The sequence below is a fragment of the Carassius gibelio genome, chromosome B23, assembly GCF_023724105.1.
Source record: "Carassius gibelio isolate Cgi1373 ecotype wild population from Czech Republic chromosome B23, carGib1.2-hapl.c, whole genome shotgun sequence".
Classification (NCBI taxonomy): Eukaryota; Metazoa; Chordata; class Actinopteri; order Cypriniformes; family Cyprinidae; genus Carassius; species Carassius gibelio.
This window is the reverse complement of record NC_068418.1, coordinates 8,504,953-8,524,177: the sequence shown is the minus strand read 5'-3', so window position 1 is coordinate 8,524,177 and position 19,225 is coordinate 8,504,953. Positions and strand designations below refer to the sequence as shown.

General features: G+C 38.4%; 1 protein-coding gene across 1 annotated transcript in view; it reads left to right on the top strand.

Annotated features, from left to right (window-relative positions):
• Positions 1 to 475: 475 nt before the first annotated feature.
• The window catches only part of LOC128011034 (leucine-rich repeat-containing G-protein coupled receptor 6), a 76,018-nt gene continuing 57,268 nt past the window's right edge, over positions 476 to 19,225 (top strand). The window contains exon 1 of the mRNA XM_052593063.1: positions 476 to 915. Coding sequence (XP_052449023.1) covers positions 722 to 915 — 194 coding nt within the window. The 5' untranslated portion in view covers positions 476 to 721. The remainder of the gene's footprint in view (positions 916 to 19,225) is intronic.

Below are 19,225 nucleotides of genomic sequence, written 5' to 3'. Positions count from 1 at the left end.
GGGAGCCCGCAGCTTAACTTAATTATTGTTGTTGGGGTTATAAAACACCATGTAAACGTTGCTCCGAGAGAAATGGAGCGAAACAACATTCACGCATTATTCATATGGAGCAACGGCAGGAGAAGCGGTCAGTGCTTGTCAGCTAAATTTATGTTGTAGGATCTAGGGAACTTTCCACGAAAGTGGATTCAGCAGCTGTAGAAAAGTAATTGTGAGGGAAGGATTGTGGTAGCTTTAAAGGTATGATGGGAAAACGTAGTAAAATGAGATCTCTGCATACAGCATACAGTCCCCCCTCTCAGAGTTCGGCTCTACTGCTTCCTTCCAACCATCCACTCCAGCTGCCTGAGGCAGAAAGAGCGCGCAAGAGAAAGTAGGAGGAGTGCCGTGCCAGCCGTCCCCGCCCTCCAAAAGCCTCCAGCCAATCAGAGGAGTGCTGCAAGCTTCCACTACAATAGGTGAATGTCTCCTAAATGAGATGAGACGAGAGAGAGAGAGAGAGAAGACCTGTGTAAGCCCCTGACTGACTCATTCACCCATGGGAGTTTGAAGTGACAGAATAAATCTAGAGAGACGAGGCTCAGGATAACATTTCAGAGCTGAGAGCGGACAGACACACACACACACACACACACAAACAGAGCTACAGCTGAGTGAGACTGCAGAGAGACAGACAGATATACAGCTCACCCACAGAAAGACAAGAGTTGGAGTCATTGTCATGTTGGTGGTGTTACTGATCCTGCATGCCGTCTCGTGTGCTCATTCTCACGGGTCGCCGGGTGCCGCCGTGCCTGGTAAGCAGTGCCCGTCTGCGTGCCAGTGTGAGGAGGATGGCATCCTACTGCTCGTGGACTGCTCCGAACAAGGACTATCCAGTGTACCAACCGACCTAAGTCCTTTGACATCTTACCTGTGAGTACGACCTCCTGCTTCCATCGCCTGCTTTGCTGAGACTGAGGGGTTGTGAAAAGTTCTTGAGGGATGTTTGGTTTGATTACATTAAATGTCTTCAAAAGGACGCTGAAAGATTATTTTTTTATGCCTGGATGAGGGGTTTGGAAGATATAAAAGGCTCTAGGTTAATCACAGACTTAATGGTTCTCAATTGGTTTTGCTTCAAGACCCTGAACTTGTGTCACTTAGATATTAGTGATTGTTCAGAGGTGAACAAAACTATTAGAATTTGTTGATATTACCATGAGCTACAAACACATATAAAGTTATTAACAAGAGATAGACTGACAATTTTGGTTTCATAAGGATCTGTGGTTTCATGCTGTCAGCGGTTGCACAAAACACATTTAGGACTTCATAAATCATATTTATGCTTAAGTGCACCTGTATTTAATGTAGTCTGTGGCATGTTTTCTTTTATCTTGAGTAGTTTGTTCGTGGTTTATCAGGATGAGTGCAAGTCATGCTATACCTGGCATTTGTCTGATTTGACAGTTTCTACTAAGTGACAGATGGATTTGTGCTAAAATGCCATTGTTTAATTGAGCGCATGACCTTCATGTCAACGAGAACCATATGGGAAGTGTTTTTCTCCTCTGATTAATGCTTATATTTTAAATTATCATGATTATTAACATTATTTATGCTATCCCAATTATGATTATGAGATTAAATGCATTATATTATTAAGACTTTCTTTTCTGATCCCATTTAATGATGTATGACATACATGTGATCTGTCTTGAGTGATCGGTGTTGATTTGCACCTTTGATCAGGACTGTAATACAAAATATGTGAAACTACGTTGACCCAAACGGGACACTTTCAGCACGAGCGAACCGTACAGACTGCTTACCAAACGTGAAAAGCAATGCTGGTTTCCTATGTGTCCTGTGACAGTTCTCAGTGCAGCGGTATCTGATGGGAACGTGTGTGTAGAGTGATGCAGTGGGGCGCTCCGTACAGTATTGGGTTTCTCCATGTCAGCTGGAAGCCTGTTGGGTTTAAGTCCATGCTAATCGCTAAGGCATGCCATATGTCTCCTGATTGTGAATGATGACGCAAAGGAGGACTCAAATGTTCGCTCATAAAACGTTGTGCAGCTCACGTGAATCAATAACTGGAGAGAGTTGTGTTTCAGGCTTCGGAGGAAGCGTAGCTCATGGTTGGGAATTGGATTGCAAACACATGTACCACAACCTTTCAAACATATTGAAATGTCTTGAGCAGTGTCTCTAGACAGTTGCAAGTGCATAAGATTGTATCTCTTTTTTATTCTGCAAGTGCTATAGGGATTTTTATTGCTTCGTGCAATGTATAGCATGACTTTATATGTAAAATTTTTGTCCATTTAGTACGTTTATTAAACACTGCAGCAAACTAAACTATTAATATAATCAGGATTTTTATGAAACTTGATGAATAATCCAGCTAATAATGTTGGTCAAACTGATTCTGCCAGGTATTTCACAGATTTTGAGTCTTTGCAAATCAGACCAGCAGTCTTTCACATGCAATGCCTATTCTGACACTTTCTTTCTTCACTGGAGGAGAGCAGATTGATGTAAATATTGACTGAGCTTTGATGTGCATGTCATTGTTGAGATGTCAAAGTGTGTGTTTAAGCACGATGGAGACCATTCTGCAAGAAAGCTCTCTTCTACTGACGCCATTTACTCAAAGTGCTCATTCATCGGTCATCTTTTTTCTTTTCTTTTTTTATGCCAAACTTTTAGACAAACCAAGAAAAAGTGTGTGCATTAGACATGTACAGAACATGCAACTGCTTTCCGGTCTGATTTCTATTGCATATGCCCTGGCCTGTCATTATTATTCCACTTCGAACTGCTATAACTTCTAATCCCTGCCCTGAAAACTCACCAAACTTTAAATGCATGAAGTGTCTGTGACCAGTTCTTGCATTTTGAATTGCTGACATTTTAATGTGACGTGACATACAGCAAAGTATGGTGACCCATACTCAGAATTCGTGCTCTGCATTTAACCCATCCAAAGTGCACACACACAGAGCAGTGAACACACACACCCAAGCAGTGGGCAGCCATTTATGCTGCGGCACCCGGGGAGCAGTTTGGGGTTCAATGCCTTGCTCAAAGGCACCTCAGTCATGGTATTGCCGGCACAAGATTCGAACCCACAACCCTAGGGTTAGGAGTCAAACTCTCTAACCACTAGGCCACGACTTCTTAATTAATCAGCCCAGCACCCCATTGTACTGTAATACATTTTTCTTTTAATTATATATATATACATACAGTCTTGTTCAAAATAATAGCAGTACAATGTGACTAACCAGAATAATCAAGGTTTTTAGTATATTTTTTATTGCTACGTGGCAAACAAGTTACCAGTAGGTTCAGTAGATTGTCAGAAAACAAACAAGACCCAGCATTCATGATATGCACGCTCTTAAGGCTGTGCAATTGGGCAATTAGTTGAAAGGGGTGTGTTCAAAAAAATAGCAGTGTCTTCCTTTGACTGTACAAACTCAAAACAATTTTGTACAAACATTTTTTTTTCTGGGATTTAGCAATCCTGTGAATCACTAAACTAATATTTAGTTGTATGACCACAGTTTTTTAAAACTGCTTGACATCTGTGTGGCATGGAGTCAACCAACTTGTGGCACCTCTCAGCTGTTATTCCACTCCATGATTCTTTAACAACATTCCACAATTCATTCACATTTCTTGGTTTTGCTTCAGAAACAGCATTTTTGATATCACCCCACAAGTTCTCAATTGGATTAAGGTCTGGAGATTGGGCTGGCCACTCCATAACATTAATTTTGTTGGTTTGGAACCAAGACTTTGCCCGTTTACTAGTGTGTTTTGGGTCATTGTCTTGTTGAAACAACCATTTCAAGGGCATGTCCTCTTCAGCATAGGGCAACATGACCTCTTCAAGTATTTTAACATATGCAAACTGATCCATGATCTCTGGTATGCGATAAATAGGCCCAACACCATAGTAGGAGAAACATGCCCATATCATGATGCTTGCACCTCCATGCTTCACTGTCTTCACTGTGTACTGTGGCTTGATTTCAGAGTTTGGGGGTCGTCTCACAAACTGCCTGTGGCCCTTGGACCCAAAAAGAACAATTTTACTCTCATCAGTCCACAAAATGTTCCTCCATTTCTCTTTAGGCCAGTTGATGTGTTCTTTGGCAAATTGTAACCTCTTCTGCACATGCCTTTTTTTTAACAGAGGGACTTTGCGGGGGATTCTTGAAAATAGATTAGCTTCACACAGACGTCTTCTAACTGTCACAGTACTTACAGGTAACTCCAGACTGTCTTTGATCATCCTGGAGCTGATCATTGGCTGAGCCTTTGCCATTCTGGTTATTCTTCTATCCATTTTGATGGTTGTCTTCCGTTTTCTTCCACGTCTCTCTGGTTTTGCTCTCCATTTTAAGGCATTGGAGATCATTTTAGCTGAACAGCCTATCATTTTTTGCACCTCTTTATAGGTTTTCCCCTCTCTAATCAACTTTTTAATCAAAGTACGCTGTTCTTCTGAACAATGTCTTGAACGACCCATTTTCCTCAGCTTTCAAATGCATGTTCAACAAGTGTTGGCTTCATCCTTAAATAGGGGCCACTTGATTCACACCTGTTTCTTCACAAAATTGATGACCTCAGTGATTGAATGCCACACTGCTATTTTTTTGAACACACCCCTTTCAACTAATTCAACTAATTGCCCAATTGCACAGCCTTAAGAGCGTGCATATCATGAATCCTGGGTCTCATTTGTTTTCTGAGAATCTACTGAACCTACTGGTAACTTGTTTGCCACGTAGCAATAAAAAAATATACGAAAAACCTTGATTATTCTGGTTAGTCACATTGTACTGCTATTATTTTGAACAAGACTGTATATATATATATATATATATATATATATACATATATATATATATATATATACATATATATACATATATATATATATATATATATATATATACATATATATATATATATATATACATATATATATATATATATATATATATATATATATATATATATATATATAATGCATTTTCATTAACTGCTTTTCTAGTGAATCTAAATAGTTTACACTTTAATATGCAAATCAGTAATTGATAAATAAATAAACAATCAAAATATTCTGTCATCTCTGCAAAAGCATCCTTACTCAATTGATTAATTAATATTATGTATCTATTACTGCTTATTTCTCTATGGACATAACAAGCAAATACTATCATCATTATTTTATGCATAGTGAGTCTTTCTTAACATTACATTTAGAATAGTTTATAGAGAAAAAACTGGGAGCTGTGCAAACGTGCTACTGAGAAAGCAGGCAGCGGCGCTGGACATTCTGCCAGTATTAAATGCCTGTCCAGTCTCGCTCTGCAGCAATCGCCCATATGGGACAACAGGTGCCCTGAGGCGCGGAAAAAGTCTGTCACCAAGAGAGTCTGTTTTTGCACTGATTTTTGTTTGTTTCTGTTGGTTTCAACAGGAGTGGACGTTAGGTACATCAGATGAGGAATAATTAGAGATTGCGGTTTGTACACTAACATGAATAACACTGGCATACACATTCCTAAACACACTGACTGCTGATTGATTTATATTTGTAGATACGGAAGATCTAAAAAACCTGGAAATGAAGTCTTCACACAAAGTTCATGGCGCTGTTGCATTGAGAAGAAGCAGAAAATCAGATGCTCATTCAAAATTCATTTACTCACGCTCAAACCTCTATGACTTTCAAACCTCCTTTTCAAACCTGTATGGCTTTTTTTTTTCTTCTGAAGATCACAAAAGAAGATATTTTAAAGAATGTTTTAACTGTTTTGTCTATACAATGAAAGTCAATGGGGCCTAAAACAACATTGGGCCAACACTGACTTTCATTGAATGAACAAAAATCGTAGAAACGTTTTCAAGATGTTTTCTTTTGTATTTCATGAGGTTGAGTAAAAGATGGCAATTTTCATTTTTCACCTTTCACCCTCTTTTAATGTCAAATTATTGTTTGTTTTTCAGTACAGGTGCAGATAGAAGCCTGTTAGACTTTCAGGAGATTAAAAGTCATATTAATCCAATAACATTATATTACAATCACATATATGACAGTTGGTTTAAATTAGGAAAGCAGGTGTGCTTTAAGGCAATTATTAAATAACTATAACTGTATTAAAATAAGGATAAAACCCTCAATTCACAGAACACACTGAAAATTTATTTTAGAGCTGCACTGAAACGAGTTAGCATCAGGTTAGCTCAGCTTAAGATGAGTATAAGTATCAACCAGCTCAAACCTCAAAGCTGTCAACCCATTCCCTGAAGCCAAGGTCCATACATTTTCATCTTTCAGGGCAATTTTCTACACAAACACAAATTAATGTTGAGCTCGAGCTGAGGGTTGCAGACACATGTTTTCGTTTACTGGCCTGCCTCAACTTCCAGTGCTTTGGCCTTGAAACCTTTTAGAGTCAGAAAAAAGAACAGCGAGTGTGTGAAAGATGTCTTCAAGTTCTGAAGTGTGTTGTTTTATCTGATTTGAGGGCCATAAATCTATTAGTGGCCCTTTTGACCAGTGATTTACGTTTTAAGGGTCGAACAGGAAGAGTTAACACCTAAATCACTGTGCAACAAATATTACAAACAGCTGGAACACACTTATCAATTATGTCACATGACCATGAAACAAATTTTAGTTTAGTTCAGTCAATACAAAATGCTGTTCACAACCCATTTTACTAACATAAATACAGACATTAAATGAGAAGAAATTACAGTCAATAAATCCACTGGAAGTTTCTGTGCATTTTGACATTTTACATAGCTGATGTTATAATTAGGCGATGTACATTTGCCTAACAACCAGTGCTTAAATTAGTACTATTTTAAATATCAACTCAGCGGCCCTATTTTAATTGTTTTGTCTTACAATTATTAAAATGCTTTTCAAATAAAAAAAAATGCTTTTCAAGTGGATCTGAGATCTTTCGCACTTTAATATGCAAATCAGTAATAAATAAATAAATAAGTGTTGATTTTTTTTTTTTTTTTTTTTTTTTTTTTTAATGAATGCAAGATTCAAACTTGTGTTACCAAAATCTCTGCCCATGAGGCAACCATGGGCAAGACTCCAACAGCAAAATATAATTAGATATTTTTTTTTTTTTTCATAGTGACTGAGTGCTGTTGAGAAAGCAGATGTCAAATATATGTTAAATTTTACCTAGCACCTAGTTGCTAACACACACAAGTTGCTACATGGTGCTCATGCTAAGAAGAGAAGTTTAAATAGGACTTACAGGTACATCGTTTACCGATCTCTTTCCTGCCACTTTGTTGCATCAATTCGTGTCCTCTCTTTATGCTATCAATAAAAAAAAAATTTAAATAAAAAAGCATTCACAAAAAATGTAGAGGTATGCCTTCTCGGGATCAGGGCTCAGATCTTCAGAATTGTTTATGCACCTCTGAATCCTAGTGAATTTAACTCTGGCAGCCTACATCATTAAACGGCTCCGAGGGCTCTAATGTTCTCTCCGTTTAACCACCTAAGCTCTTCAATGATACAGGGTGATAATGCTCTTTTCATCCTGGCAGTGGTGAACGCTTTGAGCTTTATAATGTGGTAAGTTTGTAGGCTGATCCCTCAGGGGGTGCTAGCAGACAAACTGCATGGACAATCACTCACAGCTTTGATGCTTATGGTTCCACTGCAAAGCAACGCAGTGGGATTCACATAGCGCAAAGAGCTGAGGAATAACATCACAGCTGAGGTGCTCCAGTCGATTTATATTTCTGTATGTATACCCTCCATCAACAGTCCATTACCAAAATCCAGAGTCTCCAAGAAGTAATACTCGAAATTTAACAAATATATGAAACACATGGACAAATTTGGCATTCTCGCTGACTGTTCCTCGGGGAAAGAGAATAAAAACTTTTTTCAAGTGAGACTCCAAATGTCAACGGGATATCTGGAATGGGGAGTTTATTAAAACCCACAGCTGACCCCCAGAAGTCCACAGTTTACAGAGATGTACATATTCGCTGGGGTGAAATTTCACCCTGGGTTCATGACCGAAGTGAGAAGAAGGTGAAATTCTTGTATTATGTCAAACGGGAAGACGGCTTAGACTCTGACCGTTGATCTGAGCTCAAGGTAACCCAGTGGCCTGTTTACCTGCTTTGTGTGTCAGGACAGGTCATGGACAAGGCAACGGGGAGAGAGTTTGATCTTTTCAGAGCATTGGACAATTCAAACAGACATAGGAATCTGCCACACCGATGTGCAATGTAGTGAGTGAGTGAGAGGGGTCAGGATGTACAACATACCCTCCAGGCTGTAGGACAGACATTATGATCCCACTTGCAGAACCAAATCACTTTCATGATATATGACTACAAGCGTTTTCTCACGGCCTCTTTTTGTTTTTACTTTTCAAACTTCTCCATACTATTTTATGCAATTTGTGGAGAAAAAAACAACAACACATTCTTGCATAAATTCCTTAGTTCCTCAATTCAAATTCTGGATTAAAATGGCTGAATGGAAAGAAAAACAAATAAACAAAAAAAAAGGCCGTGCATTTTTTTCTCTCCAAGCTGAATGTCTTGTCATTAACACACGACTCCATTTGTGTACAAGCTTGTACACATACGGAGAGTTGCAGACTCAACCTCACCCTCAAGCAAACATGGGAGTGATTGTTCATTTCCTTCTCTTCCCGTTACCTAACAGTGAAACGAGAGCAATTAGTGCCCTGTGAAGTCAGCCCGAAAATAGTCAGAGCCCATGCAGGATAAATAAACCAGTGGACCTACCGCAGACTGCCTCATCTCCAGAACATCTTTAAATAGATCCAGAGCTGGAGGAGAAGACCCGAATGCATCTACTCGGCATGCTGTAGGAAAACCAAACCTGAGGAGCAAACTCTGTGTGGGACCCCCTAACTATTATGTAGGATTGCAGAGATGTAGAACTTGGTCACATCGTCATCTATTACTGATTGAAGACTTTTTTTCCAGGCCACTTCGTTCCTGAGTTCCTGATCCATCTTTGAAATAAAGACGTAAGGCTGTAGGACAGAAGAAATGAAATCAGTCAATCTCAAGTGGTTCTTCTAGACAGCAATCAGATCAAAGGGAATCATTTGCTCTGCTTTTTGCAATGTATGTAAGCACAACATGTTTCAGAAGAGTTCAGACTGTTGTCAGATATGGCAAGATACCAAGATTTACCATCAGAAGTACGACATCTCAAATGATTCAAATGACTGTAAAAATGGACTCATTTGTCTCCATAGGAATTTTAGGAAAAATATCTGTGGGAAAGATTATTCTTAAGTGAGATTAAGAGAATTTGCATGGTCTATGAAAGAGCAACCACTGAGCAATAAAATTCTCCCATGGGTTCTGGTAAGGGAATAACAACTGAATCGGTGGCTAAGTGTGGATTCTGTTCTTTTCAATGGTAGAGGTTCATAAATCACCCCTGGGCAAACTTGACAATCCATCACAGACCTCTGTGGGGGTCTGTGTGGGGGTCTCTTAACCTGTGGTTAAGTCTTAAGCCACATTTCACCATCGGCTCTTTGCATCTGACAGAAGCTATAAACGGTGCTTTTGAGGTGACATGTTCTCACCCCCTCAAACACCACAGGAACCCTTAAGGGAGGACCATGGCTGGGAAAGAAGATACCCAGAATACTGTTCGTTAAGTGGAAATGGTTTATACAGAGGCATAGATTTCAGATTCATGATCCTAACTGTAAAGGAGCCCAGTCGCACCAAAGCAGTAATGGTTAACTGCTCATAGAGATGCTTGAGATCCACACATGTGAGAAGCAGTCTTCTCAAATAAAGGAGCAAATGAAACCTTCTGAGTTTCCAAATAGATTACTTTACATGCATACAGCTTACAGCATTACACAGTCCCCCCTAATTCTTTTTTAATGAGTTTGCTTACATTTGCCGCATTGAGAAAATACAACTCATCCAAGATTGCAATATGTAGGCCAGGAAGGATCACTGGCCAGACTGAGGCAGGCTCAAAGCATTTTTTTCTCTTATCTGAACTATTTAGGGTTGTGCCTTGCATCAGGAAAGATTACTCACTGAATCCTGGTTACTATCTATGTATCAGGCTTATTTGAGAAGGTTTCCTCGCCAAACTAGGAAAGGGAACTCTCATAACCTGCTTCCCAATACCAGAGGACGATTTGCGTCATAAGATTTAATACAGCAACTGGAAAAATTCTGTAACCAGACAAAAAAATGCAAATCATCTAGGAATGTAAATTGGATTGACACTTTCTTAGTCTTTCATGAAGGACTCAAGTTAGGGCATTTCTGATGGATGGCTAGTTTATTCTGGGCGTTGTGTCTAGCAGGAAAAGATGAGAGAATGGTTGCTTAAGAAGGGAGCCATGAAGTATGTGTGACGTGCCGGAGTCGCATCACTTGCAGCTGCACATCTCTGAAAAAAAAGTGGAACTAGAGTCCAAAGAAATCCATTCAGTGCCCATTGCATCATAAACCAGCCTACAATGCTCATACCTCACATGTGCATTCCGAAATGCAGGTGGTGTCCTTAAACTGTGAGGAATTTTCACATCAGGAACCTTGTAAACAATTTCTCTGAAAATCACAACTTTGTTTGATGCTTTGTAGAATTGTGCCAAAGAAAACATAGTGTGCATTTTAAGAGCGACTGTGGGAGAATAATTCAAATCAAAGCCAATTATTTTGTAATAAACTGAAAATTACCACTCCAGGAGTTTCCCGGAAGGATAGAAAAGGCCTGTTTGACTGTATGCCGAGAAGTTAAACAAGATTGAGTGCTAGTGTACTTTCAAGCTGAACATAGCGTCTCCCAACTGACCAACCGGTAACGCTGATAAACGAATGTGATCAGTTTCCAATAATACCATTAAGAAACACTATTGCAGGCAAGAACCTTGCCATCTGTTAAGGTACAATCCTTTATGACTAAAACCACAGCATGTTCTTACTTGCCAAACTGCTGACGAACACCAAAGATATAGGCAAAAAGGCATTACAGATGATTTGCAACTTTGAATATGAATAGTTGTTCTACTTTGAGACTTAAGAATAAAGAAAGTCGCCCAGCATACAGTATCTGATAAAAATAAATGAAAAGAGTAAAAGCTGATGTTGAGGTCACCATGTGATTTATTTTATTTATTATTATTTTTTTCATTTTTTTTTTTTTTTTATTGTGTTCCATTGGCTTTGTTAGATTTGGTTTCCCAACTCAAAACTTGAAGCAAATGTCAATGGAAAAACTTTGTCATTTGCCTGTTGAACAGTCAGTATCTCCAAGCACTATTTCCCATGACCAGTGTCTTGCAAAGTCCGTCAAATAATCTTGTACATCTTCTTTAGAGTTGGGATTGGGACCTCCAGGGACAGGGTTAGCTCCAGCCAGTGAAAAGGATAGATGGAGAGGGTGTTTCCTCCGCTCAACCTGCAGTTGTCTCAGCTGCTCGCCACTGGGGACAACAGGAAATTTATTGCAATAATCATCTCTCTAGGCAACACATTAAATAGCTCACTCCTGCTTTGAAAAGGCTTTGAAATACATTCTCTTTGATACTTGATTAGAGAGTGAAGTTTTCAGGAGGTGGCAAACAGTCTTAACATGTAGAGAGTTGTTGGATATTTTTTTATGTTTGCTTCCTTTAATGTTAATGTTGTTAATTGGATATTTTACTATATTTGAAGATAGTAGCTATTAAGTTTAGCATATTTTATTTTAAATACGATCAAATTAGTTTCATTTATTATTTTTATTTTTTTACAATTTTACAAGCAGCAATGTTTACAATTTTACTATTTTACATGCAGCAATGTTAAAGTGTGTATTTTAGATAATCTTTTATGTCTACATCATGTTTGAATTCAATCCTCTCCCAGAAGCTGGTCAACGTTTTTTAGTGTAAACTTGTATAGGACAAAAAATGTTTTTTGTTTGTAGAAGACTGAACCAAACTACATATTGGGCCCTGTAATGATTTATTGGACATTCCAGATGAACGGCGAGCAGAACATGTTGAATGCATCATAAAAATGAAAACATGTGTGATTTCATGCATTGTGAACTCTCTTTGTGGCATAAAACTTGTGGACTAAAATGAAGTCTGGACTACATCTGAAACATGACTTCAAAACTTATTAGCATACTTTTGGAGTACTAGGCTTCAAATATTGTAAAGTTAACAATAGAGATCAATGCAAACTTCAATACTAATTAAACCGCAAGAATATTTCTGCTTTGGGGCAAAGAGACAGTTAGACCATAAGTGTTTTGAGAGACTGCATGTGTTGGAACTGAACCAGTTAGTGTCTATATCTAGCAATGGTGTTCATGTGAATTGAATCTGGCGTGCAACATTTTCAATTCCTCCCTCTTGTCTCCATCGTGTCATTTCTCTCTTTACCTAAAGGGTGTCCAATCCTGCTTCTGGAGGACCACTGTTCAGCAGAGTTAACACAAATAAACCTACCTGAACCAGCTAATTAAGGACTTACTAGACACACTAGAAACTTCCAGGGAGGTGTGTTGAGGCAAGTTGGAGCTAATCTCTGCAAGACAATGGCTCTCTAGGACCAAGTTTGAACACCCCTGCTCTACCTGAAAGAGGTCAGAAAAATGGTCAGTGATATCCTGACGAATAGCACACATGGTGCGACATGCACATGCACACAACCTGGGCTGGAATCTGATATTTCTGTGATCTCATTTTACATTGAAATATTATAATGACAATACATACTTTATCTCAGACAATGACATTGATTGATATCGCATTTCAATTCCAAATGACATTCAAGAGAATGTCCACTGCCATGCAGAGTTTAGCTTTAGCCTTACCAAATAAACCTGAAGAAGCTAATCAATGTCTACTATGGCTACTGGAAAATTCTGTGCAAGTGAGTTTGATGTTTGATGAGTTGAGAAACTAAGTTTTAAAGATGAAACGGTACAGGGAATTTTAGGATGCCAAAGTTTTGTGCACAGTATTGCTGAGCAAAGACATGCAAAATATCAATTTCTAGTCTTCTCAGAAACTTTATGACATGTGAATTGAACTCCTGATTGGGCTTAACAAAATAGAGAATGATTCTAAGTTGTGGAAAACTATACATCATGTGGCTAGCAGCCTCATCTCAGTTTGTAATTTTAACTCAAACCACTTTCTGTGACAGTTTTGACATTTTTAATCCACACATCAGTCGTGATATATGCAATCTCATGGATATATTTTGATGACATGTGCAAAAGCATGGTCGAACAAAGCCGCAGAGACAGTTCTGGGGTCTGTCTGTCCTTCCACATAGTTTTTCTCCATTCCTCATCCACTCGATTCACTCATCCCTTCACTCTGAGATATTTGCGGCTCTGTCTTCCACAAAAAGAGTAAGACACTCATGTCTTTCTGTCTTCTTTTCTCGTTTTCTCCCTTTATGACCACAAATTGCTGTCATTATGTGACGCATTGCAGTGGTGATGGCTAACCAGAGTCTGGCCTGTGGAGAAAACCACGACAAGCGAATTAAGAGCTGAGGGAAATTGAGGGCCTGTGTATGTGTGTGTGTGTGTACGTGGACCACCCAGACTCTCATAACCAGAGGGTGAGACCACAAGCAGGAGCGACTCTGTTCTGCAGCCCGCATCTCGGTCCCTCACTTTCTGTCTATATTTAGACCTATTTGTTTCTCCTTTGTCTCCTTCTCAATCGCTCTTTCTGCTTCATTCTCTTGCTCTCGCAGTCTTATCTTTGTGGTCGTATAAACTGAAGCCAAATCCATGAGACCCTATAAGTTAATTTCATTGGGAAAGTAACTTATATGCTTTACAATTTAATGTGCTGAATCTATTTTTATGCTCATATATACCAAAGAGAGAAACTTTTTTACTTAGAAGCTGTTTTTTGTAGTTTAGGAGATTAAATTGGGTTCTCAGTTTCATGTTTGGCATAATGATACAAATGAGACAATTACTGACATACAGGTAGTATCTAGATTAGCAATATTTGGTCTTTGTTTTACTATCATAGTCCCTCAGAACATTGCAAATCTGCACTATTGTAAATCGTGAATACAATTTCCTTTCAAAGTCGGAAACATTTGCAAGTGTCTTGGTCCTAAAGAGTCACACTTCTCTCAAAAACTTCCTCCAAACTTCAATCTCTTCCTCCAAGGTTCTCCTCTTCCGTATTGCATTCCTGTCCATAAAGCAAAAATGGTTTCCATGCGGATTGCCCATTATGTCAGTGGAGCGATGGTTATCGGTGCTGACCCAGGTCAAGCTGCACTGTAAACAGGACTGTGTTCAGAGTCGGACGGCTGAGGAGAGAGGTGCCACGCTGAAGCCAGACGACGGGACGAGCCCACTATCAGCCCCAGCATCAGGATCCTGGCTCCAGACTGCTCCCTCTCAAGCTCCTCTCAGAGCTGGAGCCTCCCGCCCCCCATTTTACCAGGGAGGGAATGGGTGTTGGTTTGGGTGTTGGCTCGTGGCTGATTCTCCACATGGCTGTAGTATCCACAATGCATGAAGAAGAAAAAACTTAATATGTAGATGCAAAGACTAACCTTCTTACGCTGCCCTTTCATGAAAACTATGAAAAGCACTTATGAAAAGCAATGCTAATGTTCTTTACATGTTACAGTACATGTTCAGTTAAAGGTAAGCTCTGTAGAGAGTGAATACAAATTCAAGCTTTTAATTGTCTTGAAAAAGGTAGTTGCTAACGCATGGTTAAATATGATAACAATGCTTGTTGGGGACGTAAAACATCAACATTCTAATATTTTAATACTTTTTTGGATGTTGTTATATATGTATTTAGAGTATATAAATTAGCTTTACAGTACAGAATCAAGGTGCTTCATTGCTGACAAATGATAAAAGCCATTTGCAGGCTTTGTTTTCAGTGGATTTTATGTAAATATCTCTGTGTTCTCTGTTTTATAAAGTATCCTGTTACTATTTCGGTGTGTGCAATCATTGAAACATGGATGAAAAGAAATTGCGAGGATCTGAACAAATAGAAGTAAAATGCTGACAAATTTAGACTTTTTTTCTGTTTATCAGCAGACAAAAAAAAAAAAAAAAAACACAAAACATGGCTCCTTAAATATTATGTTATATTATTAAAAATAAAAAAGAGGTACATTCAAGTCCAATGTATGAACTGCTTGTTGGATCTAAATTAATAGATCATATCATTGAGGTAAATATTGTATACACATTTTGTGTTTATCGACTTTATATGGTCATAACCAAAGGTGATGTCCAAAGTTATATCCAAACTCAGGTCATGACCGTATAAAGACTGGATATAACTTAGCTTAGAACAATTTTAACAAACTAATCTCAAGTTAGTATGTCGTGCTCTGCATTTTGTGTTTTAGTATTTATATCTGTATAATGCCTTGTTCCATAGGATCCATTGTAAGTGGATCACTCTAAATGTATTTTCTTGCTTTATTATTGGTGGCACTTTGCACAAAGCATGGGACAGACATTGTCAGTAGAGTTTGCATTGAACCCAGAACATTTTTTCATTTATTCCACTGTTCCTATGTAAGTATAAGTAAACCCGTAGTCTAAAAGCACTGAATGTGTACATAGTGTGCTAATATGCGGTGAGAAGCAGGTACATTCAAAGTATCACCAATACCCTCTTTGAAGACTCAAAGGAAATGTGTTGACAGGGAGTCTGTTGAGGAGGACAGGGTGCGGTTTGATGTTGCTCACATTGCTGCCGGCTCAGTGTGTGTTTGGCTGCAGGCCAGGACAATGTTGTTAGAGAAAAGCACTGAGTGAAAGATAGATGCCTGTAATTACAACGGGCCAGTACACTGAGGAGCCCGCAGAGTTCAGATGACCACAAAGTCTCTATTAGAACTTGTTTTGGTGACGCTATTACAGTATCCATTGATACAATATTATATTTGATTAAAAATGACAGTAAAGACATTTATAGAATGATTTCTGAAGGATCATGTAACACTAAAGACTGGAGAAATGGTTGCATGAAATTCGGCTTTGCAATCACAGGAGTAAATATATTATTGAAACAGAAAAAAAAAAAAAAAAAAAAAAAATATATATATATATATATATATATATATATATATATATATATATATATATATATATATATATATATATATATATATATATATATACATATATATATATGATACGAAACTTTTGAACTGCTGTGTACTGTATGTATCCAAATCCAAAGCATCTCAGCAACACTATTACAACAATCCTCTGGAAAACTTTGATCTTGGCTTCCTCTATAAGTCTTCTCAACACAACAGATTTCTTGCTTTGCATGATTTATCTAAACACAACTTTTATGAACGCCACCAAAATCACAAGAAAATCAGCCTCTGTCTGTGTGCTGCCTATGAGTTTCATTACTCAATTAGGTATGACAACATTTTTGTTGGTTCATAACCTCTGGATTAGTGAATGGCCCTCATCCCAGGACGTCATGGTGACTGCACAGTTCATCAACAGCTTCTTCCGTGTTTCTTAGGCGGATAGGAACACATGTTTTTGACAGCAACAATGGAGAGGAGAATTTAATAACTTCCTTCTGCATTTTTATTGAGTTCAACAGTCCACATTCCTTTTGTCAAATTAAATAGACAAGTGACTGTTCCACAGATGGCAAAAACAATCATTTAGTACCAACACATATTAATAAAAGAAGACAAAATAACAATCATGTGCCAATAGCGACAATAACACAGAAATGTTCCTGTTTATTGTCAAATTTTTTGACATGTTTTAGGAAACTTTTGTGTAGAGCGCTAAACATTTCACACACTATGTGCATTTGTTAACTTAAAGGTGACTTGTGTAAACTTGTTTTTCGATGTTAAAATTCTTTCACTTAATATGCAGAGACAACTTTAAGTAAACCATTTGTATGTTGATTTCTCAACAGTATAACACAGTAGTGTTGTGGAGCACATCAGAGCACTGTTGTTTTTGATTGATTATTTTAACCAAATTGCCACAACAACAGCTTTACCAGTGGAATACGTTTGGGGCAGCACGATCTGTTTGCTGACCAATGGCAGATTGGTGGAGTATTTGGAAAACCTGTTTAAAAACAGTAAGTAGGTGCTCAAACCAATCAATTTGACTTGAAGCAGCGCATGCTGGTTAGAATTTTTTTATTTGTTTCAATGAATGGCATTAAAGTACCAAAATGGCAATTTGAGAACAGCCGGCTGACTTCACAGTTTCTATAGAGGCTCTGATGACGATACAGCTTGTTTCACGATTGCCTGTATTCACAGATGACAACGATTATGTGTGTTTTGTGAACTTTGGGATGTGGAAAGTGTCCGACTTTGGTAGTGTTTTGCACGACACAGTTTTCAACTAAAAACATCTTAACTCTTTTATGTATTTTGGCCATTCATTTACATGAAAATGCAATTTAAGCGACTCAAAGCAAAAACTTTTAAAAAACAATTTTCAAAGTATATGTTTTTGAAACGCTACCATTATTATCTCTGTCTAAACAAAAAAGTTTGTACTTGTGGAAACTGTGGAAACCTCTTTGGTCATTTTCGTGAATCAATGCGTCCTTTTGATAACATTGTTGTCTCCACACAAAACCTTTTTAAAACTTTTACGTTTTCAGTACATAGTTGTCATTTAAATGTATTTATGTCTTGGTTTATAACTATTCCCTCAAGTGCAAACGGAAAATCTCACTGATCTTTTGCATCCAGTAGGAGCCAAAGTCCTATTATTTTTGCCTTTGGTGCTACTAGCGGCATAGAAATTCCACTATTTTTATCCAATAAAATTACCCTTGTTGGTGTAAACTTGTGTTGTCATGTGGTTTGACTTAAAAAGATAATGTGTAATTGTACATGTCACCACATGAAAACCTTTTCTTATGCACCTTACACATTTCTTACAGCGCTCTCTAGATCCTGAACAACACCCAATAAAAGTTACTCAATGAAAGTCCCTTGGGAGCTAAAGATGCAGTGGCATTGTGAACAAACACAATATAGCTTCCGCTGAAGACAAAGGTACAGTTATTTTCATGGGGAGAGAGGTGGCAGGCATGAGGTTTCATTCGCCCCACCTTTAAGATGTACATTGCCCTGGGACAGATGCTAGATGACAGGGTTATTACACCGACAATAGCTTTAGTAAAGGGGGAGGGAGAAACAAAGAGGAGAGTAAGCTTAGTCACAATGATATTTCCTGTTCCTGTCAAAGGAATAAAGAAAGCTAAGGTGTCAGTGTCAATGTTTGCGCTCATGGTTTGAGATTGTGAATTTGATACAAGGTGATGATGGGAGGGCAGGAAGTGTGAGCTGATGATATGGTGGGACTTGTCCAGTCTGTACTTGTAGGAGTTGCTTTAGGCCTATTTATCGAAGGTGGTTTGTATACGAGCAGAGAAAAGATGTTTCCTCCAGTTTTCTCATGCAACTTGGAGACTCTCGGATCCTTCCAAGTAACACCACTCAAAGGTTTCGCGATCACTTCCACAGCGTAAGATGCGCATGCTCACATTGCAGAGATTCCTCCGCACCATTGAAATCTGCCGGACCCCTGTCCTGTCATCAACCCCCATTCTCTCGTGCCACAAAGGGGGCATTGTGTTCAGTCCCAGACCCGGGCAGACTGTCCTCAAACCAATCATGTTTGGCAAAGTGAGCCTCGTTAGAACAGAAGGATTAACGGGAAGATGAGAGCTGGAGTTGCTGACAAGATGATGTGTACAGGAACTCCTTTAAAACCTTCAATGAGAAGTGGCCTGATATGCATGCAATGTCGTGCAGAAATTAACTTTTGTTGAATGAACGTGTGTGTGTGTGTGTGTATACATGAATATAGATTAATTACAATTAATTACATGACATTAGAGTGAATAAATATTGACTCAATAAATAATTTTGAGGAAGAGCTATGGCTTTAAAGCTTCACTTTAAGAATAAATATTCAAGAGTGAACAAGAAGGAACTTCCACTTACAATTTAGCCACACACATTTTTATTTGTGGTTGAAGTGTAATTTTCCATCTTGGTTTTAACAGTTATATAGATATCTCTTTACACCATTTCCTAGCTCTCAAAGTATTTCCTCAAATCTCTAAGAGTACGGTACATCTTGAACCCAATAGACGACTTTGTCAGCATGCTTAGCATGACG